This window comes from Lachancea lanzarotensis, scaffold LALA0S01 (assembly GCF_000938715.1).
Source record: "Lachancea lanzarotensis genome assembly LALA0, scaffold LALA0S01, whole genome shotgun sequence".
Classification (NCBI taxonomy): Eukaryota; Fungi; Ascomycota; class Saccharomycetes; order Saccharomycetales; family Saccharomycetaceae; genus Lachancea; species Lachancea lanzarotensis.
Genome location: NW_019212879.1, coordinates 1756251 through 1779037, shown reverse-complemented (window position 1 = coordinate 1779037; position 22787 = coordinate 1756251). Strand labels below are relative to the sequence as shown.

At 45.1% G+C, this 22787-nt stretch overlaps 9 protein-coding genes across 9 annotated transcripts; 2 read left to right on the top strand and 7 right to left on the bottom strand.

Moving 5' to 3' along the window:
* Window positions 1-445: 445 nt before the first annotated feature.
* Window positions 446-2287, bottom strand: LALA0_S01e18954g (LALA0S01e18954g1_1; the record flags this gene model as incomplete). Its single annotated transcript, XM_022774986.1, has 1 exon — window positions 446-2287. The coding sequence occupies one exon, from the start codon at window positions 2285-2287 to the stop codon at window positions 446-448; it is 1842 nt and encodes a 613-aa protein (XP_022627028.1).
* Window positions 2288-3512: 1225 nt separating this feature from the next.
* DAL5 (LALA0S01e18932g1_1) lies at window positions 3513-5174 on the bottom strand (the record flags this gene model as incomplete). The annotated part of the gene is made up of 1 exon (XM_022774985.1): window positions 3513-5174. One exon carries the CDS (start codon window positions 5172-5174, stop codon window positions 3513-3515), a length of 1662 nt encoding a protein of 553 aa, XP_022627027.1.
* Window positions 5175-6238: 1064 nt separating this feature from the next.
* On the bottom strand, window positions 6239-8002 carry LALA0_S01e18910g (LALA0S01e18910g1_1; the record flags this gene model as incomplete). The annotated part of the gene is made up of 1 exon (XM_022774984.1): window positions 6239-8002. One exon carries the CDS (start codon window positions 8000-8002, stop codon window positions 6239-6241), a length of 1764 nt encoding a protein of 587 aa, XP_022627026.1.
* A 1832-nt stretch (window positions 8003-9834) lies between these two features.
* On the bottom strand, window positions 9835-11526 carry LALA0_S01e18888g (LALA0S01e18888g1_1; the record flags this gene model as incomplete). The annotated part of the gene is made up of 1 exon (XM_022774983.1): window positions 9835-11526. The coding sequence occupies one exon, from the start codon at window positions 11524-11526 to the stop codon at window positions 9835-9837; it is 1692 nt and encodes a 563-aa protein (XP_022627025.1).
* Window positions 11527-14393: 2867 nt separating this feature from the next.
* On the top strand, window positions 14394-15617 carry POT1 (LALA0S01e18866g1_1; the record flags this gene model as incomplete). The annotated part of the gene is made up of 1 exon (XM_022774982.1): window positions 14394-15617. The coding sequence occupies one exon, from the start codon at window positions 14394-14396 to the stop codon at window positions 15615-15617; it is 1224 nt and encodes a 407-aa protein (XP_022627024.1).
* Window positions 15618-15630: 13 nt separating this feature from the next.
* SMU2 (LALA0S01e18844g1_1) lies at window positions 15631-16317 on the bottom strand (the record flags this gene model as incomplete). Its single annotated transcript, XM_022774981.1, has 1 exon — window positions 15631-16317. One exon carries the CDS (start codon window positions 16315-16317, stop codon window positions 15631-15633), a length of 687 nt encoding a protein of 228 aa, XP_022627023.1.
* Window positions 16318-16890: 573 nt separating this feature from the next.
* Window positions 16891-18855, bottom strand: LALA0_S01e18822g (LALA0S01e18822g1_1; the record flags this gene model as incomplete). The annotated part of the gene is made up of 1 exon (XM_022774980.1): window positions 16891-18855. One exon carries the CDS (start codon window positions 18853-18855, stop codon window positions 16891-16893), a length of 1965 nt encoding a protein of 654 aa, XP_022627022.1.
* Window positions 18856-19683: 828 nt separating this feature from the next.
* BIO3 (LALA0S01e18800g1_1) lies at window positions 19684-21165 on the bottom strand (the record flags this gene model as incomplete). Its single annotated transcript, XM_022774979.1, has 1 exon — window positions 19684-21165. One exon carries the CDS (start codon window positions 21163-21165, stop codon window positions 19684-19686), a length of 1482 nt encoding a protein of 493 aa, XP_022627021.1.
* Window positions 21166-21549: 384 nt separating this feature from the next.
* BIO4 (LALA0S01e18778g1_1) lies at window positions 21550-22218 on the top strand (the record flags this gene model as incomplete). The annotated part of the gene is made up of 1 exon (XM_022774978.1): window positions 21550-22218. One exon carries the CDS (start codon window positions 21550-21552, stop codon window positions 22216-22218), a length of 669 nt encoding a protein of 222 aa, XP_022627020.1.
* Window positions 22219-22787: the final 569 nt, after the last annotated feature.

The following is a 22787-nucleotide window of genomic DNA, read 5'->3' as shown; positions in this document are numbered from 1 at the left end:
TATGTACATATAGTTGACAGCTTTTTCAAAGCTAGCTAGACCTTTAAACTACTGTGACATCAAAAGCCTACTACTTAATACTATCAGACGATTTTACTCGGCCATGACACAACAAACATCTTGCTTGAATTGATGCCCAAATGAAAAATGCAATGACATGAACAGACAACCGCTCACGTTAGGCAAAACGCCTGAAGATGGAAATCATCTGACCTCATCCCTTCCAAAGTTACGGTCCGGCATAAGATACCTGACAGAGAATAGATCCTGAACATAAGGAATTGGCGAAACTTATTAGCTTCAATTGGATCAATTTATCTCGGAATAATCATTATCTAATCTACATAAATTCATTAAAAAACCTCACTTGTACTCATATGTGCTATAGTCAGCCACATTAAACATGCATTCCTACCCAAAATTTGTTATCCAACTCTTTAACTCTTTAAATTGATTCCACATCGTGTTGTTCCCCATCGGTTTCCTTATCAGCCACAGGTTTTTTGAATCCCATTGTTTTGTTTGACGAAAAGACGCATGCGATCGCGGCCAAAGCGGCAAGTCCGAGCCCCATCCAGAAAACGTCTTTTATGGCTTTCATGAAGACGCGTACTTCTACCGAGTCTCTTCCTCCATAGTTGGTATACCAGTGACTGATGAGTTCATCAACGGAGCCGCTATGAGGTAGTGGTGGTTGAATTCTCGAGAGCTGGTTGTGCGCTGAGGTTGTGAAAACTGTGTTAGATAGAATTCCACCAAAAGCTGTACCCAACATCTTTGTAAAAGCATTAAAGGTAGTCACTGAGATGAAATCGAATCTAAAAAGAGGATGGTCTTTGGGGATTTGGATTTGTGAACTTAACATGGCACCATTTTGAATACAGCCAAAAGAAACACCAGGCAGAATAAGCAAACCGATTTTTGCTGAACTGTTAGAAGTTGGACTGAGCAAGGTTAGGATTCCTGAGCCTACAGCACCAACTACCCCTCCAAAAACCAAAACAGCTTTAACTTGGCCTGTTTTCTTGAGAACAGCCCCACAGAACAGTAATGCTATGACAGTTGCAATGACCGGGGCAATCAAGTGGATACTGGCTTTCCAGGGTGAGTCTCCCCAAACGAGCTGAAAGTACTGGACGATGTAGACAATCTGACAATTGTAAGCAAAACATGTGCAGAAGGTGGCAATATTGGGGATTAAAACGCCTGGCTTTGAGATTACCTTCCAAGAGAGTAGCGGCATATATGGGATATGCTCTTTTTTGGGTTTGATCTTATCAAAAACAACAAAGTCGTAGATCAGACTACCAAGTATAAGGAGAATACCAACCACGAAATAAGCAATAATGGACCCGGAACTCCAACTGTACCTGTTTCCGCCGAACGTCAGTCCAAGCAGAACGAGTGTGAAGCCAGCAGAACAAAGCGCAAACTCGATGAAATCGAATTTGAAGATCGCGACGCGATATAGTTTACAATAAAAACTGGGCTTCAGCACTTGGCCATAAGGAGCTCTTCTCACCTTGTTCAGAAAGTTTTTGAAATTTTCGAAGGTGTTCTCACGATCAGGATTGTAGGAAAGAAGGAAAACAATAAAGGCAAGCCCGCCGATTGGCAAATTGATGTAAAAACACCATCTCCACGTAACATGCGTGGCGAAAGCCCCGCCCAAAAATGGGCCCACAATCGAGGCAACCCCAAAAGCGCAGCTCAGTATGGATATCGCGGTACCTCTTGTCCGATCGGTAACCAATGTCGAGGTAATCACAAAACACAAAGTCTGAATCCCACTGCCGCCAAAACCAGCGACGACTCTTCCTGCGATGAGCATGTTCATAGACGTCGCAAGAGCGGCTACCAGGGATCCGATTTCAAAAATAACGATTGAAGACAGCATGGAAGCTTTGAAGCCCCACAATGTTGCCAACCGGCCCCACAGTAGACTTAACAGAGCGTTGGGCAGGTTATAACCGGAGACAAGCCACCCGGTCAGACTGTAGCCGTTGAACTTGGCAGCGACCGTTTCCATGATTGTTCCTACGATCAAAATATCCAACGCAGCCAAGAAAAGTGACAGCGCCAGTGATCCAAAACAGACGTAGAATTCGATGCCTGTCAACGGAGCAATTGCTTTCTCGGGTAGTTTGTTCTCAATTTTTCCATCGCTTGCTTTTGATTCTTTTTTTTCCACGCTCACCTCCTTTGAGTCCTGGAATAGCCCACTTCCTGGCTCATCTTTCGCCGTACACGTCGTGCCTGTTGGCTCGAGAGTTAAACTCCTGCTCATGGTTGGCAGATAAATGTTTTGAGGCTACCAAAAGTGGCGTTGAGAAGAGCTAAACTATGTAATATAAAAAAAGGCACTACATACTTTTTTATCCCTTGCCGACTTTATACTCCGAGGTTGGTCTCGGTTTTTTGCATCAGTTCATGGATATGCGTAAGTAACGGATATTGTATACTTATTCTTATTTTCATGTCCGTGAATCTCCATGAAAATTACTAGGCAATTCAAGATCGCCCGACCATTAACGCACAAATGCATAACACCACCTTGAACGAAGCGTCGGATTTGTATTTGTGCGTATAACATAAGGGTTGTGGTTCGAAGGCGGTAGAATGTTCTAGAAACCCTGTATCTTGGCGTCCCCGATTCGGGTTTCTAGGGACTGGGTAGACTTTCCAGTCATCAGATTACAATACTTTCACGAATGAGGCTGACTGATTTTCTCATGCTCTTTTTCTGCCCTAAAACGGTGTTCACAAGGGATGCGGATTAAACGCTCCTGCGTGCCCTCCCTTTTGAGCAGTATGTGAAAGCCAGATAGCTGTTCAGTCACAACTTTTTTGTGTCGAGATATATGTAAGGTGGCTAAATTGGTTACATCATATTGGGCTATCGTTCCAGTGACCCCGCTGTAGCCTGTGTACTGAGGTTGAATCCAATGGCTGAAAATTTGAGAGACAGATGCAAATCACACGTCAATGACAGCGAGGTGCGGTGAAATTAACATATATGTATTTATAGCATGTCTGGCGCATCATCATTGGCCTCATCTATTCTTTTGAGGGTACATCGCCTTCAAAACCATAGCGCAAACTCTAAGACACGTTGTTTGGGATCGATTTTCAGCTGATACTTTTTGTCGGGCCACAGAGCTCCGGACCCTTACCGGACTTTTTTCTGCATAGGCGCACAGCTCGAAGAATTTAAGGGACGCAGATCGGAAGATATTGTCACGTGCTTTGGAGCTGGCGGCTTACCAACCAACAACAGGATTATTGTAAGACGCGCGGTTGGGCTTTCGAAGGATTTCCTGTTTCAAAAGTTCAAGAGCTAAATAGCAAAAGTATTCAATCAAATCATATATATTCGAAGCTATTAAAGCCTTCTGGATTATGTCGGCAGCCAAAATTTGATTTTGAACAATGGCAGCCCATTAACGAAAATTTGGACCGATTTGAAGCTTTATCTTCAGTAGTGTCCTATGGAATTGCATGTGAGGTGGGGATTAAAGAGCATATCTGAAGTTAGGGTTTTCTTTGTCGGTCAAATCGGCAAATTCAAGGTTCTCGATGACAACCTCATCGGGACCTCTCTCGGCTTGGATTCTGTCTCTTCTCTTGTTCTCTCTGAAATTGATGAGAAGCAAAACGGATAAAGCTACTACGGTACCAGCGTAGCATACCAGCATGGCGATTTTGGCACCCGTATAGCCAGGCGCTTGGGAGGGAATAAACGTTTGTGGACCTGCCAAGTTCGAAGCTGCGTAAGAGACCAAGTTGATGGAGGAAACACTCCATTTCTTACTGTAACCCAACGTGTTAGAGCTGATAATCGACAGCACGCAGATAAAAGAAACAGGGGCAACGTAAAGCAAGTATGCACCTGCAAGTCTAGTGTTCTTGGATTCGTGAGCAAAGGCCAGCATGCACGTACCAAGAACACTAATGAGCGCAGCGATGATACCCCAGGCCAGCCTGTACTGCAAAAATGGAATCTTCTTTCGTGCGCACACTACAGACAGGTAGCCAAATAGTGGACATGCAACCAGCTCAACAGCACCAGTTGGCATTGTCATCAGTAAAGACTGGGCAGTGCTGTAGCCAAAATCGTTCTTGATCAATATATTCATGAAATTGGTTAGCCCACCATTGGGGATATTAGAACCCACAGAGAAGACAAAATACAACCAGGTTCTAACATCGGTAAAAGCCTCCTTTATCTGGTAGTGTTTAATGTTGTGATTACCGAAACCTTGGTGATTGGATCTGATTCTTTCAACCACCATGAATTTCTCCCGCTCTGACAAGAACCACGCTTTGGAAGGGTCATCGGGGATGTGAAAGAAGATAGCAATGCCTACCGTGATTGTGATCAAACCGGTAACGATAAATAGAATTCTCCAGGCTTCAATGGAGTATGAATCTTGTCTGGTATACAGACCATAAGCCAGAGAGTTAGCCCAAATGGCACCAAGACCGTTGAAACCAAACCACAGACAGACCCGCATAAACTGTTCTTCTTTCTTCCAGTACTGAGAGGTGATTATGGTGAAGGTGGGCGTAACCATAGACTCCGCACAACCGAGTAAAACACGGAGAAGGATGAACGTTGGATAAGTGATCGAGGGAACAGAGTGCAATGCCAGAAACATACCCCAGATCACGACAAACACAGCGAGCGTTTTGGCAAGCCACTTAGATTTCTGGAAAATGAACTGACCTGGACCCATATTAAAAAAGAGGTAGCCAAAGTAGAATGCCGAACCGACCCACGAGTACTGGTCGCCGTGCATTTTCAAATCTTCACGGAGTCCCATCACGGCAGCCGACCCGTTGGAAATCTTGTCCATGAACTGGATGGAGTACAGCAGACACAGGAGTGGGAACATATACAGATCGATCTTGCGAACTAGACGAGCATCTTCTTCTGGAGTCACGACGATGCTTTTAGAGTTCAGCGCTAGACGCATGGCGTCATCAACGTCGCCTGTTACTTTTACCTCTTTGCCAGAGGGTGACAGTATGGTCGAGAGCACGTTCGTTGCATCGCCGATATCTTCGCGGTTATACGAGACGACTGCCTGAACTTTATGCGGGACTTCAGATGCCGATTCACTGTCAGACAATGAGTTACGAATAACGTCCTTTGGGTCCTTTTCGCCTGACATGATAGGTGTTTAGTTGAAAACTTCTGCTTCAAAAGCGGACACTAGTGTTTTTTGGGCATTTTACAATTAGCCGATGACGCTGTATTATATAGGTCGTTCCTGCGACCATTTCAGCTTTTGTTGGCATTCGCACCTTGCCGAAAATCAGATACAAGCTTGCGATGCCTATATTTTTTTTCTACCTACCAAGTTCGTCCGGCATAATCTTAATCCATCGCGATGGAATATTGTGTTGTTCGCATTTGTTATCGCGATATCTTAAGCACGTGACTTGATAAGCTTTTTTGATATCAAAAGTTCAGCATTGTTATTATACGTTCTTTTTTCTTAATGGCCGCACAGATGCGAATCCCGAAATCGCATTGATGAGTAGTAACGTTCCCAAGAGGATAACGCTCCTGAAAAGATCAGCGATATTCCAGATGTAGTTAAATTGTAAATGCAGTGGTGAGATTGTGCGTTAGAGATAAGTGGACTTTGCAAGCGTTTCTTTTGTCCCAAAAATGGTCACACATGACCGTCACTTCGCTCAGCCATAAATGCAAATCATTTGTTCTGTAGTTTGCTTCTAATTCCATCTTGAACCGCCAGTTGGCTTTGCTTTAGGATGCGTCTTGATCTTGAAACTGTGAACAAACAGGGTTCACTCAAGGTTATATATGCATGTCTTCCGCTTGGATGACAGACAAAGTTGTGGTAGCAATCAAAATTTGTCTTTTGAACTCTTGACTTTTGTACCGGGCTTTTCGGTCATTTCCCAGCCAGTGTGATTGGTTTTTCTTGTACTTGACGTCTTACATCATGATCGACACCCTAAATTGGTTCCTGGTGTGCTTGTGGTCTCCTTCCTATGGGCACGATCAATTCTCTCACAGTTGCGGCGGCCAAAGTAGAGCCTCACGTCCGGGAAATCGAAGCGCCATAATGGGTACCCCACGAGGTGCTCTGGTGACAAACTACACCCATTTGGAAATAGGAATGTCAGAGCCAGTGAGAGGTTGACAACGTAGAAACATATTCCAGATGTTGGCCATTGTGCGCTTCAAGAAGCACTTGCGAGGTTATTAAATCCACGGAATAGTACCGCCATCACCTCTCTTCTCGCTACCAGCGGAATATAGAAACGTATGATCATCTGAAAGCTTAGTCTTTTTTATGATCTGGCCCCGGCCAAAAAGTGACCTTTCCATGCCAGCAACAACCTTGACATCATGGCCCAAACGACGTAGACCTTCCACGGCATCGGACTCCAAGTCCTCCTCGACTGATACCAATGTAACCGGTGTCGAAACAGGTCCGTCTGAGCCGCGACCGCGATCCAAGTGCACGTATTTTGGATGAGGTGATAGGCAGAGCCGTGGTTTGTCCAAGGAAGCCTGTGGTGACAATTGGAACAATATCAAATTCAGAAAGTGCTGAACGTGTCCAATGGGCTGCATAAAACCTCCCATGTTTCCAAAACTGTAGAGTAAGTCGCCTGTCTTCGAATCAGTTATCATAGACGGAATTATTGTATGATACGGTCTTTTTTTTGGGCCCAAACAATTCTTAGAGCCCTTTGTGAGGTTGAAATTGGCGCCTCTGTTGTGCATTACAAATCCTCCAAAATTTCTTGGAACGATGGCAGATCCGAATTCCACGTATACAGAGTTAATGAAAGATGTGGCATTCCCACCACTGTCGCTGACCGTGAAATAAACAGTGTCCGATTGATTTAAATCCGCATCTGGAACACCATGTTTTATTGCCTTACTGTCCAGTATGCTCGTTTTACTGAACAATTTGCATCTGGACTTGAGATAGCCTTTGGAAAGCAATCTGTGCAGTAAATCTGCGTCTTGGTGATGCGGGTCGGAAACATATTCATCAGCATCATAAAACGCGATTTTCAGGCTTTCTGTGATCAAATGCAAATAGTCTGTGGAATTATGTTTCAACTCGTAAAGATTTACGATACCTTCTTCGTGCAGTTCTTGGATAATCCCAAGTGCAAGCAGAGCCACAAGACCTTGGCTATTTGGGGGTGTCTCCCAGATCCGGTAGCCAAGAAAATCCAGGTAGATAGGGTCAATGAAAGTAGTTTCATGGTCGGCTAGATCGTCGCGCGAAAGCAGGCCGCCTCTACGTGCTACCTCGTCAACAATAGCATCTGCAATTTCTCCAGTATAGAAGCCTTCCTTGCCGTTTTCAGCGACGACGCGGAACACTTTGGCAAGCTGCTTGTTGATCACAAGGTCTCCATCTTTGGGTGGCTGCCCCGGGTTACCCACTGGCGCAAAGCTACTCAACAGCTCTGGTGACTCGATATTTTGACTTTGAAGAGCCTTCCAGCAATTTTGGGTCAAGTTCGCTGAGATCTCACTGATAGGGTGCCCTTTCTCACATAAATCTATTGCCGGCTCCAGTATCTGTTTCAGGGTTACTTTCTTAGAACCCAATCTAGTGAATGCGTCGATCCAGCCAGCAACTGCACCGGGTACAATTACAGCGTGAGCTGAAGAACGGGGCAATCTGCTGTCAGAGTCGCTCACCACCTGATTTTCGATAAGCCATTCACGGGTCAATTTTGAAGGCGCTCTGCCCGTACCGTTCATTCCAATTACCTGTTTAGTCGATGCTTCAAAATGTAAGAGAACACAGTCACCACCTACCCCAGTTGATGCCGGTTCCAAAGCACACAAGCAAGCAGAGACAGCGATGGAGGCATCAATTGAGTTTCCGCCCAGTTCTAATATTTTAATGCCTGCTGCGGCTGCCAATGGTTGTGAGCACGCTACAATACCCTTGAGAGAGTGGACTACCGATGCTCGGCTTGAATTGAACGACATGTTCAGCGAATGACGTTTCTCATTGCAATTAGCGGCTTGACAACTGCTATGCTTCCACTGGCCCTTTTATATATTCACCAATGACTACTCTCTATCTCTTACGTAACCTTGATTTCCAGTGACGACGAGATGACCCGTGAGAAGCGACTGGTTCAATGGCTTATCGCTGAGAACTAATGAGATTAGCTTGTAGTTCAGTTGTCGTTAACGGTATATCAAGGTATCGATCCAATAAGGTCATTCACATTTCGCCCAGAATTCGCTCGAGAGGCTTGGCGTCAAACTTCAACGGTGATTATAAAGCACGCGAAAAAGACGAGATAGCGGTGGGATCAACAATGCGCTGGAGTCGATAGTAGAAATCTTGGGTTTAAGAACTTGGTAACCACGAAATGTAAGTCACGTAGCTGGATTCTTCGAGATAGTAGAGATTCCATCGTAGTCAACGCTCCATAAATAAATGGGTCTTCAAATTGAAGTCCATATCTTAATATTATCGACCATGTCAAAAAATAGCTCATGTATGGTTTAACGCTTCGATGCGCGATCAGTAAAGGTGCTTAGACTTGAGACGATCGATGGCCACTGAAGAGTTGCATTTCTCGCCAATGTAGTTTGTAAGAAACTACTCGTAATCGAGGCAAAAATGAAATAGCTCCACGAGGTATAGGAATCTTGGTCGCTTGTCAAATCAAAATGTCCTCCTCTGGATGAACAAAGCCAACAGAGTTCTGGGCAAAGAGTATGTATTTTTTGATGGCATGGCAGTGTCCAAGCGCACCGCGATTGGGTTGCCAGTAGTAGGCCAATTAAAATGGGATATTGAAGAAAAAGGCTACAAATGCACTCTTTACAACCAAATGTTAGGAGGTATAGTGGCTGCCGCTGATTAATTCAGTCTCAAAAGCGCCAACGCAGCTGTGTTCATGCGCTCTACCCTTGCCATATTTGTGGATTTTTCACAAGGTGCTTTGGAAAAATTGGATGCCCTGGTGGAATTGAAAGAATCACATAGTATATCTTTGCTCCGTGTGCAAAAAATTCAATGAAAAGTCACAAACCGTGAGTGCGGAGAGGTTTTGGCCACTGATCCTTGTCAAATTGTCAATTTAGAGTATACCTGGTGAAGATCTTTGTATGTTGCTCGACGATGGCGGATAGACACACAGCTCAAAGACCATTTACGTTCTTGCTACCTTCAAGAACTGAATACTCTGTCAGAAACGTTAGCAGTGGATGTGAGCTATTTTAATGTTCTGCTGAGAAGATTTTTGACTGTCTTGGTGCTTAAGCAAGTCCTTACCAGTCAATTACTGTGTTCCTACAGACTAATCACCAACTGGACAATTTAGGCTCGTCTTGTTGCAGTGCTCTCTGCTACCGTCAGAATCGGTTCCGATTCTAATTTCCATGCTTAAACTGAGCGACAGACCTCATCGAAACGTTATGTGTTGTTCAACTTGAGTAGTTCTTTGACATCAGGCAAAACAAAACGGCACTCGCTCGGAGGGTCCGGTGCCGTAACAAATGCTCGATGTTTTTTTTTATTTGTATACATCTTATTATTTACTCAAATACAGTACTGAATAGAAACTGTGACGTTAGCCGCCGAAATGAAAAAACCAGCCCGCAGCTCATCCACGCGACCCCCACATGCCATTTCTTTACCTGGGGCTACCGCTGGCCCTATCCACAAGCGTGTCGTCATCCGAGTACTTCATCAGAGTCTTCCTTGTTTTTGTATCTTTTAAGTATGGTTTAGTTATCTATTACATGAGAACGAAATCCAACAAAGGGTTGGGTAATTATCGAAGAAAGAGTCTTGTTTCACTCTAATTAGCGTATTCTGATTTGCCGCGCAGCGTGGGTCCGTACTTGTATAGGAAGAATGGAATCACAGCTAGCCCAACGCAAAAGAATCCCACCAAAGAGGACCCCCAGCCAACAGGGTATTTTTCGCTGCCCAGGTTGTTGTACATGGCTTGACCAAACAAGGGGAAAGCGGAAGCGAAGACCGACCGGCAAAACCCGTTACTGGCGAAAACCGAGGCAAGATAACGTGGGTAACTGATAGCCAGGTATGCAAACGCGGCCTGGAACAGGTTGAAAACGGCTAGCACGAAAAACACTTCTGCAATAACGGGCAGAATCCAGTGCACGCGGGCGGTCCAACCAAACAGGAACAGTGCGAGTGGTAGACACCAACACACAAGCATGGCTAGCGGCAAAAAGTCTTCTGGTCTGAAAGTACCGTTTTTGAACTTGGGTCCGATGTACATCGCTAGGTACATCAGTAGAAGCACATAAGCTATCACACACCCAACACAGAATCCCATGTATGCGAGTCCCATCTCCACCAGCGTGAAGTTGTAGATGCCGATGAAAACAATAGGGAAAGCCTCGAAGAACAGGTAGAAAGCACCGTAGCACAACGCGATGTAAATATCGAAGGCAAGCACGGCAGGTTCCTTCAGCATAACCAAAAAGGGACGTACAAACAGCTCTTTCATGAAAGCGCCAACCTCCACTTGCGAGTCTATGCGTTCTTGGCGGGTGTAGTAGCGGTTATCTCCGGTCTGCTTACGTAGACGCTTGGCACGTCTATGCAGGATATTGTTGTGCTGCGTCTCGGGGAAAAATGCCGTTAGCAGCACTAGCGTGAAGGCACTGATAAAAGTGAGTAACCAGAACACCCAACGCCAGTCCTTAGCGACGACCATGGCGGCTCCCAATAGGGGGGCGATGACAGGCGCCGCTACGGCGCCTACGGCCCAAAGGCCGATAAAGATAGGTACGATTTCGGGGTTGATGATGTCACCCATGGTGGCACCACCGGTGGCAAGAGAAGGCGAGCACACAACACCGGCAATAAACCGGATAACGGCTAGACCGCCCATGTTGCGAACGGTGGCGGAACCTATTTGGAATAGCATGAATAGGAACAATGTGATGATGTATAGCGGCTGACGTCCAATGGTGACGACTTCCGAAAGCGGCGAGAAGATAATGGGGCCAAGACCGTATCCTAACACGTACAACGACAAATTCAGGGTGCCGACAACATGTCCCACATGGAACTCCTTTTGAATCTCTTCTTGTCCCGGCGTGTAAATGGAAGCGCCCATGTATGTGGTGGTTGTAAGCAGCATCATCTGGGCGACAATGAATCCCTTTTTACGGTTGCTCCAGTTGAGCGGGTGTTCCGGGTCCGAGTCACCGTTCCAGTCGACCAGGAACGGGTCAACTTCTTCGGCCTTTTCGAACACTTCATCTTCTTCCGCGGAGCTCGATCTTGACCTTACAGCGGCAACGGCAGCGGGGTCTGCGTTTTGCTCCGCCTCTTCGACAGCTGCCTCCAGGTCGCGTTCCACGGATGTCCTTTCTTTCTTGTCTGACGTCTCAGAGGGCGCGGCGGCAGCCGCGACAGGCTCTTGTTGTACGAAGTTTGAGTCTAGCTTGACTAGACCTGCGTGTTCCAGCACGTCCACCAGGAACGTATTGCGGAAGGAGTCTTTGTATCCCATGGCGAGAGAATGGGATGGTGGATGAATGTATAGATACTTGAAGAAGGTGCTAATAATTGTCTTGACAAACAACGATACGTTACCTCTGTTAAGTGCAGCGAACGCGGTCTACTTATATGCTGAGCCAGCTAGTCTCGAGGGCATCGCAGCATCCCAATGATTTCAAATCTTCAACACGTCAACAACACACATCCGCTTACCAATGGTTGTTACCTGCCAAGGGCAACCAACGCACTAGCGAGAGAATAGTGAATCAACAATTCAGTAGTTCCCAGTAAGCACACACACAGGCAGCGTCGTAGCGAATGTCCATTTTACAGGCGTGGGCGCGCACAGCGATGTCCGTGGAACGCATATGCTCAGACGGAACGCAACAGCAACAGCACGTTACCAGACTTCCGCTTTAGACCCGGTAATTGCCCCCCTACTGGTACCTCTATACGAGGTGGAAAGAGAAAGCTCTGGCACGTGATCGGATGAGGAAGCCGTATGTAAGACGGAGAATTTGTAACCCAGGGTCTTTTCTCCCAGGGTCTATTCATTACAAATATAGCAGGAAGGAGGAGAGAGACAGAGAGGGGGGGAGAAGACGTCGCATTGGCGGTTACAGAAAATAAGTGACCGGAGAAAACACCCGCGGAGTATGCTAAACTTGAGGGGAATCCTTGAATTTGTAATTGACGTATATGTCAGACAAGAACGTTCGCTTTTGTAAGTAAGCGTAATTGTAGCTGTAAGATCGCTTCTCCTTGAGTTCTTTACCATGTTAACCAGTGAGCTTTGCATAAGTCCGCCGAAATCCGGTTTGGTGTTAACGAAAATCAAAACAGTAGCGTGACTCACCCGTGTTGAAAATCAGCCAAAATCCGAGCGGATATGAGCGGAAATATGGGCTGCTGCAGCACAGCTGAATAATTATGAACGTTAGAGAGGGCTTCAGGTATAGTTGAACAATTGAGAGCGTCAGCGATCAGTTGTGAACAGTAGAAATGGCTATTAGCATAGTTGAACAATTAAGAGCGTCAGCGAGGGCTTCAGGTATAGCTGAACAATTAAGAGCGTCAGCGATCAACTGTGTAAAAATCATTGTAAGCATAGCGGAACAACTTAGAGCATCAGCGATCAGTTTGAATATCGGGGGCTTGAGCATTGCTGAACAATTGAGAGCGTCAGCAATCAGTTGTCAATAGTTGATAACGCTATGAGTATAGTTGAAAAATTGAGCGCCAATGCTCTCAATTGGGATTAGAATGATTTTTCGTATAGTGGAACAACTAAGAGCATCAACGATCAAGTGTGAATAATGGGGGTTTGAGCATTGCTAAACAATTGATCCCTGACGCTCTCAATTGTGAACAACCATGATGGCTATCGACACACCGAAACAATTAACAGCATCATCGATCAGTAATGAATCTTTCAAGCACCGTAGTAATCATATCAAAGCCTGCGATGGGCTCCTGACCATCACCACTATGACACTAGTTGGACCAAAAATACGTCATCTTCTGTGTCACTGCTTTTCGCCACAGAACAGCTTTGATCAGCAAAAAGTGCTGTCTGATGAAGCATGGTTGTTTGTATTGAACACCCTGTTGATTAGTATATCATTGACTCAGCCACCAGTGTTCAAAAGCATAATTACCCGAGAGCTCTGTTACCTGTCCCATCCGGTTTTTCGTTTTCATTCTTGGTAGTTTGAGCTGGGACAAATCAGTATGCTTGCAGTATTACTCAAAGTTGATTCAGACTACGCGTGATAAGGTGAATAGTCTGAAGGGAAACAGACCACATTAGGATGGAGGTTACTAATTTAACAAGCATAAAAGTAGGACATTTTGCGAATGATGAGAACCAAATGCTACCCGCTGACGCTGCTCGTGAATCAACCGGTCACTCTTTACGCGCTGAGGTGGCCAGTATTTGAGCAATTGAGGGCGACAGCGATCAATTGAAAATCAAAGTGAAGAATATTAGTATAATTGAGCAATTGAGAACGATAGTGTCAGATGTGAAGCGAAGTGAAGAATATTAGTATAGTTGAACATTTGAGAACGACAGTGATCAGTTGTGAATGTTGTGGGCACTTTATTAACTTAAACTAAACAAGTCAGAGCGCCAGCGATCAGCAACTAGTAGTAATGGTTTTTATTGTTGCTGAAAAATTAAGCGTCAGCGATCAATGGCGAACGCAAGAGAAGGTTTCAACTACATGAAGGCTCAAAGTACAGTTGAACAATTGAGAGCGTGGCGATCAATTGTGAACGTAAGAGAACGTTAAAGCGTGGCGATCAATTGTGAACGTAAGAGAAGGCTTGAAGCGTGGCGATCAATTGTGAACGTAAGAGAAGGCGTCAATTATTTAAAAACTTCAAGTATGGCTGAACAATTGATCGCTGATGCTCTCAATTGTTAACTCAAGAGAGGACCCCAACTATATCAAGCCTTCGAGCATTGGTAAACAATGCAGAATCTGTGGCTACTGAGTAAATCACCATCTACAACCCTCATCACTTTATACGGCTGTGTCACCCACTCTCAGCTCACTCTGTACATTTTATCACGTGTTCAAAACTTGGGGTAATTTTCCCCATCTTTTATTCACGTGACTCCTTTCTTCCTCTTTTTACGTGACTACCCCATCATCATCATCATCATCATCGTCATGTATCTGACACATACACAGGCCCAGTCGGAGTAAATTCAATAAATAGGCAATCACCGCAAAACTATATAAAGAGCAGAACTTCCTGTAAGAAACTCTCCATTTTCCAATCCACTCTTATTCCCACTTTTGAATATCTTATCAGCTACAAGCCTTTCACTCGTAAAACAGGAGGTTTACACTTTTTACACAATTCTTTAAGATGGCAGAAAGATTGACACAGATCAAAGATCATATCGTTTCGGCGGTTTCGCCTTCAGTCACAGATTCTAGACCCGATGATGTGGTTGTGGTGACAGCTTACCGCTCGGCTATCGCCAAAGGCTTCAAAGGCGGGTTCAAAGACGTGAACTCCGATTATCTCGTGTACCAGTTTTTGCTGGAATTTTTGGAAAAGGCTCCGGCTGCTGTGAGAGAAAACAAACATTTAATCGAGGAAGTGGCGTGCGGCAACGTGTTAAACCCAGGAGCAGGCGCCACGGAGCACCGTGCAGCGTGTTTGGCCGCTGGCGTGCCTTACACGGCACCCTTTGTCGCCATCAATAGACAATGTTCTTCAGGGTTGGTCGCCATCAATGACGTAGCCAACAAAATTAAAGTGGGCCAAATCGATATGGGAATTGCCATGGGCGCAGAGTCGATGACAAAAAACTACGGCCCACAAGCGCTCGGTAACGTTTCCCAGGAACTAAAACAGAACAAAAACGCCCGCAAATGCATGATCCCCATGGGGATCACGAACGAAAATGTAACCCAACAGTTCAACATTTCCAGAGAAAATCAAGATGCTTTTGCTGCGGAGTCTTACCGCAAGGCTGAAAATGCTGTCTCCAACGGACTTTTCGAAGATGAGATTATACCTATACGTTTGCCCGACGGTACTGTTATTTCCGTCGATGAAGGTCCTCGCAAGGGCGTCACGGCCGAAAAACTGGGATATTTGAAACCTGCCTTTAACAAAGAATCCGGCACCACTACGGCTGGAAACGCTTCACAAATTTCCGACGGTGTTGCCGCAGTTCTTCTCACGAGGCGCTCTGTAGCAGAGTCCATGGAGCTACCAATCTTGGCCAAATACGTTGCATGCCAAGTGGTTGGTGTTCCGCCAGAAGTTATGGGTGTAGGTCCCGCATATGCTATTCCAAAAGTTTTAAAAGACTGCAAATTAAATGTCAATGACATTGATGTGTTCGAAATCAACGAGGCATTTGCAGGACAGGCTCTTTATTGTATCGACATGCTCAAGATTCCATTTGAGAAAGTAAATCCCAGAGGTGGAGCTATCGCACTGGGGCACCCGCTAGGTTGCACTGGGGCCAGACAAGTTGCTACTATTCTCAGAGAACTAAAGGCTGGCCAGGTCGGCGTGGTTAGTATGTGCGTGGGAACAGGTATGGGTGCTGCCGCAGTTTTCGTTAAGGAGTAGGCTCGGCCTTGTTTTAATTGCACTCTGTTAGGAATTCCTTGTATAGCCGATCTTTTTGTCTGTAATTAGGACTGCTTAGAATAGGCCACTGCGTCAGCAGATAATTGAACTGAGATAACAAATGCTGTTTTCTAGAAGACATTTCATGCGCTTTGCTGTTGAAATTATTGACGAGGTTTACTAGTTCCTGTGCGTATGTTACTTCTTTTCCTTGGTTATCCTTGGGGTCAAGTTTGACCGGCTGCTGAGGATATGTGAAGGGAATAGTTGCCACAAGAGTGTAATGCTCTGAAGTGAAGAAATGAGGCATCACTAGCCCATATGTCGTACTGTTTTTGCTCTTCTTGAAAACTTTGAAGTTTTGTTCACCCAAAACATGCTGAACTCGGCGTATTTCGTCCTTTGCTTCCTTTGACATTCTGGCAGTTTTGCCATTTTTTGAAAAGGCTTTTCCTTTTTCCTGTATATCTGTGAGCTTATCCTTTCCAACAGCTTTTGATGGTCCTGCTATCTTTCTGTCGGCATCCTGTGCATGACGAGAATTCGTCCGACGATTGGTTACTAACGGTTTATCACTAGTTTCTGTCTGATTAACCTGATTTGTCTGTCCTTGATTAGGTTTGTTTGTTCTTCTAGGCTTGCGCCGTCTAGTAGACGGATCTTTGGCTTTTTTAGGCTTCTGGCTGGCCTTGTTCTCCATTCTTCTCTATTGAGCTTCGACTGGGATGGGCCTACAATGCGTACATGATGTGTAAATTGTATTGCATCTTACATTTAATATATATATATATATGTGAGAGTTGCCAGCTGCACCAAATTTATCTTAAGATGACTATAACAAAGACTGGAAAAGAGGAGTAAGTCTCCGCGATCTTATCCAATCTAGCTATTTCGTTATATACATAGTTCAATATTATCTTTGTCAAGAATTTTGGTCTGTTACGCTAATATACTACAAATACGGTCAAAATCTTACCTTTGAGGGTTTATATTTGAACGTCACGAAGTCGAGGCTTGATCGCCAGTATGCTGACCTTGGTAGAATTGGATACTCCAGAGAGTCCGCAACATTTTGGTCAATGAACGTGGCATTTCATTCCTATCCGTGAGGCAACTTTTATGAACGTCGGGTATTGAAAGATCACATTTATACTTTATAAAATTTGGGAGTGTTGTGTTGAATTGGCTGAAAAACGCAGAAATAGTTTCTGAGCTCAACGAACAAAAATTTGGGTATGCGAAGACGAAGTGAACGTACTTGGTTTTTAGGTTTTTATTGTTTTTTTTGGACGCTAGCGACACAGTCATCATACTGATCGACTGTGAAAGACGTCAGGTAACAATAGTTGAGAGAGCAGTCTGTTGTGTTCGCGCAATCGGGAACATACGGAGAGAACCGTGTAGCGTAGTTTTCGTACAACTGGTTGTACTCGACCGATCCGTTAATCTTAGACGCAACTAGATGCCAGTAGGTGGCATTCAGAGGAGCAGTCTCGGGCCACGTGATGTTGTAGCCGTCTCTCGAAGAATATTCAAACTCCCATACAGGTTCCGCTCCATTGTTCGTGAAAGTATCATTCAAACGTGTGTAGTAGTTGTAGGCGTTCATAACCGAGAAAGTCTTCTTGTCCACGGTGTAGTATCTCCACGAAGGGTTGTTGTTCACCCAAGGTGTGACGGCTTGCGATATCCAAGAAGACGCAACGACATTCTCGATGGTCTTGGCGTCATCACCGGGACCAGAGTAAAGGATCTCAAACTGGTCCAAGTGAGTATGTCCAAAAAAGATGTTTGCAATGGTGTAGGGGGAAAATCTTTCTACCACTTCGGCAAACATTTTAGCAGGCAAGGGTAGGGCATCTCCGGAGAACGGTATGTGGGCGATAATCCAAACTCTTTGATCCTTAGACTCACTTTCCACTAGCTCGTTCACCAAAAACTCAAATTGACCAAAAGTGTCGGGTTGAGAAGCGTTCCAGTACGCGTAATGGTTCTTCTTGTACCAGACGTTCGAGTTCAAGGAAATGATTTTCAGACCCATTTTCGTTTCCACAGAAAAGCCAGTATAATGCTTGCGAGCGTACTGCGACTGTTTAGCATCTAGCCAGCCGTAATCTTCCCACAAGTCTGCCATGAGCTCTGCATTCCAGGAGAAGTAGTTGAGAAAGCCGTGATTTTCTTGAGCAAGTTCACCGTAAGGAAATGTGTCGTGATTGCCCATTACTGGATACACAGGGACGTCCCCCAGCTTATTCTTGATATCTCTGAAAACCACCTCTTCGGACTTTACGGTCACATCGTAACTGGTCAAGGAAAGCTCATCGTGGTCCACCAAATCACCAGTGAAAATAGCAAACTCAAAGTCCAAATTGTTTTCGGAACTGAAGTTTGCAATGGAGTTCAAGGACGAGTTGATCAAGATTTCTGGTGCGTCACACTTATAGTTTCCGAAAGTGGTTGCTGGCGACCAGATCGAGTCATTCTTGAATACATCCAGTAGATCACCCTTAACAAAGCTGTTGTCACTGTATGACGAGTCGTAAAAGGAGTTCCAGTCTTTCTGTCCATGTGAAGTAATGTTGGAAAAGGCATTGACTGAACTAGGTGTGCAGCACATACTCAAAGAACAGTTTGCCTCGCCTCCAACCTTGTAGTCCATTTCTATGTGGAAGTCTGAGATGTGCAGGACATTGAAGGTGTCATTGGCCGCTGGAACGGGTGCAATGTTGTGCTTGGCCTCTTTTTTGGGCCATAGGTGTGACAAAGTGACGTTGGGTGTCTTTGGCTTGGGACAAGCCGATTCTTTGTAGTTGCAGTAAAGCTGACCGTCGTAGCCAAACGGATCCATCAGCGATAACATGTCTGCAAAGTTGGTGCCCGTGTAGCTGCTTTTCACGGTATTTCTGCTGAAAGTAGCCAGACATGTCGAATTCGACATGTACTTGGTGCGTTGGCACCACTCTGTGAACACCCGAGGCACCAAGTCAGGGCGCAGAAGCGACAGAGATTTCCCAACCGCCAATCTGGTAACACACTGGTCGCATTTCGAAATGTTTCTGCTTGAATGTGACAATGCTATCAGCTCGTCCACGAATGCCTGTGCAACACTGTTGTCAGAGTACACGGTGCTGTAATCCAAAACCTCGGACAAAACATGGTTCTCTGGGATTACTGGCGACGCCAAAGTCAGGCCCTCGAGGAGCACCAAAATTGTGCTCAGGAGCAATCTCACAAGCATTTTTGCACGCTTCGAAGCTCTTACCTTTTTTCAAATTTAAAGGCTTTTGACGCTGAACAAGTGGATGAGAAAACCAATTATCGAGGCAAACCTCGACTATATATATATATATTCAATATATCTGAATTCAATTACTACAGCGTTGATATGATAATTATATGTAGGCCATCGTGGGTCCGCCCAGCTTCGAGGTTTAGGTTTTCGTTTATGCTGTCGTTCGTGCAGGAGCCCTACGCCTGCAGTTCATAATTCCTATCAATCAATTTAGTTAAAAAAACTATTCCAGTGTTATTTCCGCATAAGTGCACCACAGCTAAATTCCTCGAACACGAGCAAAACAAACCACGTGTCGGAGGATTAGCGACCTTTAATTACGACGGTTCCTCAATTAAAGCCGGTTACTGGCAAGCATTAATCAACGCCGTCCGATTTGTTATTGTCCTAGTTTCTACCGAATTCCGATAATCTCGACAACGGAAAATTAGCCGAAAAAGTATTTTGATTATTTTACATTCTTGGCCTGGTAAAGAGGACGATTGGCGAAGACGGAATATCACAAACAATGATTGTAGATGAATTAATTAGGTTAGAGATGTGGTTGGTAATATGTCGGTAATATGTCGGTAGTATGACCGATGAAGAATGATAAACCCTGGCTTTTTCGATGGACGTATCATTATACACGTATGTGTCGCCCAGAAGGTCATATCCTCCGGGTGTCACACAGTAAGTAATTTCCGCCTAGTGGTGGATAGCGCTCGTCTCTCAGCAAAAGCATATCTAGTCAAAGGAAAAACGAATGGCAAACCGCGGTGTTGGAATGTTAGTTCACAGTTTTTGGGCGGGGAAAAGCTCCTCTTGCCATAGTCTCAAAACCTCGATAATTGTCTGAGTAACTTTCGTCAGCTCCTCTGCGCTGATGACGTATGGTGGCATGATGTAAACTAATCTGTTGAAGGGCCTCACGTAGACTCCCCTGGAAACGAATTGTTGGTGAAACCATGCTGAGTCGACCGGTTGCTTCAGCTCCACGACTCCCACAGCACCGGTGACACGCACGCTTTGGACAACAGAGCTCATGAGATCCGCGTCATTGTTGAGCGCCACGTAGAGTTCTCGTACGAGCTGCGACTCGATATTAATGACCTGCCGGTGCCAATCTCCTCTTAGTAGAATCTCCAACGACTTGTTAGCAGCACTGCAGGCCAACGGATTGCCCATGAATGTTGGCCCGTGCATAAAACACCCTCCAGTTGCACTACCTGAGTGAGAAATAACATCCTTGATGTGTTCAGCAGCGACTACTGCGCTTAAGGTCATATACCCACCAGTCAATGCTTTCCCAACGCATAGAATATCCGGGTACACATCTACTCTCTGCTCGTGTGGGACGCCCATCTTCTCCTGATACGTTTTACAATGGTGGAAAGCAAACATAGCGCCTGTTCTGCCAAATCCAGTTGCTATCTCGTCCATGATCAGCGGAATTTCAAATTTCGTACAAAGCTTTCGCACTTCAATGATGTACTGAGGATGATAAAGTCTCATCCCACCAGCGCCCTGCAAAAGGGGCTCCAATATCACAGCGCATATCTCGTCGCGACGTTCTTCAATGGCTTTGCTGAAATCATCGATGTCGTGTTTGTCCCACTGTACGTTCCCGCCAAAAATCTCGGGCGTCTTTTCAAAGACGTTAGACGTAGGAAGGGTCTCCAGCATGCTAGGTGCAGAAACAAAAATATTTTGAGGTAAACATCCACTGTAGATGGAGTGCATGGAACTCACGGGGTCGCATACGCTCATTGCGCCAAAAGTGTCGCCGTGGTAGCCGTTGCGAATTGTTAAAAACTTACTTTTGCTGGTTTTGTCGCCGCTTCTCGTGAACTCGTATTGCATTGCCATTTTCATTGCCACTTCTACCGCCACAGAACCGGAATCTGCCAGAAAACAGCACTGCAGCTTTTCGTGGTCAACGAGTTTCAGTAGCTTTTGAGACATTTCAATCGCAGGGGCGTGTGTGAGACCTCCGAACATTACATGCGAGACGTTCTTGATTTGAGCTATCATAGCTTCATTTATTTCAGCATTATTGTAGCCGTGGATCATACACCACCATGACGACATTGCCTCAACTAGAGTAACATCCTCGTTATCTTTACTCTTAACATCCAAAGAAATCGTGGCACCAGTTGCAGATTTGACAGGATAAACCGGTAGCGGTCTACTCATGGACGTGTAAGGGTGCCATAGATGATTTTTGTCGTATTCCAGCAGTTCCTGAACTTCTGGTGAATAAGTAAAATCGGTCATTCTTTCTCGGGAGTCAATGCCGGTCATGGTAATAGGGCTTTCTCGTTCATTGAAAACCGATAGTCTTAAGCATTTTTATACCTTCACGGCGTGGTGGCTCATGTTGTGCATTTACCGTGGTAAATTCTTTATCTTTCAGGTGATGAATGTCAAAGCTACGTTGTATGCAGTGATGGTCTTTTAATGAATCATGATGAGACATCTTGGAATGATTCAGTTTTGTTGAACATTACCAACAATCCAGCATAGTCAACACGCCTGCGAACATTTAGCAAGGTTCAAAGAAGCATGTATGCTAGTGACGTTTATATATAAGAGTGGTAGTTTCCTCGCTACTTTGATGGCATTGATCGTCTTGCAACAAAATCAACTTAATATTCAACCATGGCATCGCCAATAGTATTCGTCACTGGCACTGATACAGATATCGGTAAAACATTCACGAGCGCTTTGCTCGCACAGAAATGGAAAGCAAACTACTGGAAACCCGTTCAAACCGGACTTGACAGCGACCCCGGTGACACGAAAACAGTAGCGGGTTTTTGTAAAGACAGGAAGCATATGCCACATTTCTTCAATCCTCGGTACTCGCTCCAAAAACCGTTGTGTCCTCTTGATGCCATGCATTTTGAGCCAGAATATGACATCAAATTGTCGGACTTCTCAGTACCAGAAGAACTTGCCGATCAGCCTTTGATCATAGAAGGAGCCGGTGGTATCTACGTTCCTATTACTAAGAAGTTGGAAATCACTACCCATCTTATCAAAAGACTGCAGGAAACAACTCAAAGGCCAATCAAAATTGTGGTCGTCGCTAGAAGTGGACTGGGAACCTTAAACCACACCTTGCTGACTTTAGAGCACTTAAACCGGGCGGGACTCAAGGATCGGGTAGCAGGATGCATTCTGAACGGTCCGAAGAATCCCCAAAACTCTGCAACGCTAAAAGCCTTCGGAGCAAGTATTTTGGCGGAAGTAGACCACTGTGACAGCGAGAGCGACATCACGGCGGCTATAGCGGAGATCCCTGATCTAGCCACCCTTTTCCAATAATGATTGCAAGCATGGGCAGTGTCTCGGCAGGTTCATATGGTCAAGGACCTTGGATGACTTGAAATGCGAGGAAAGACTAAATTGATAACGTCTACGAAATTTTATTCGGTACAAGACCTTAATACTGAAATTATCGTGTTTTAAAGGCGGCCTGAACAAAAGCGTCGAGAATCAAGAGATGCTTTTCAAAGAATTGCCAGCCGAACACGATTTGGACTCCTGCGGGCCTTGGCGGTTACTTAATCATCCGAAAAACCTTCTAGCAAAGTGTACAGTGTGATATATACAAGACGCTTATCCCAAGCCTGCGGAGTTCCGTACGTGTACCGTGTTTTAAAGACCCAGGCGTATCAGCTTCAGTGCTGCAGTATTTATTATTGTAATCAATTTCGGCCTAAAGAATTCACATCAATGTGAGAAATTCCAATGTTTTAAGCACCAAGAGAAGTATTGAAGCTTCATTTCTCTGGCTTCAGTTTCGAGGAGAAATATTCACTTAGGAATATTCCCTCTCTCGGGTTTCGGTAGCTAGGTGGGTTAGGTTTCAATACTTATTAGAGCACAATGTT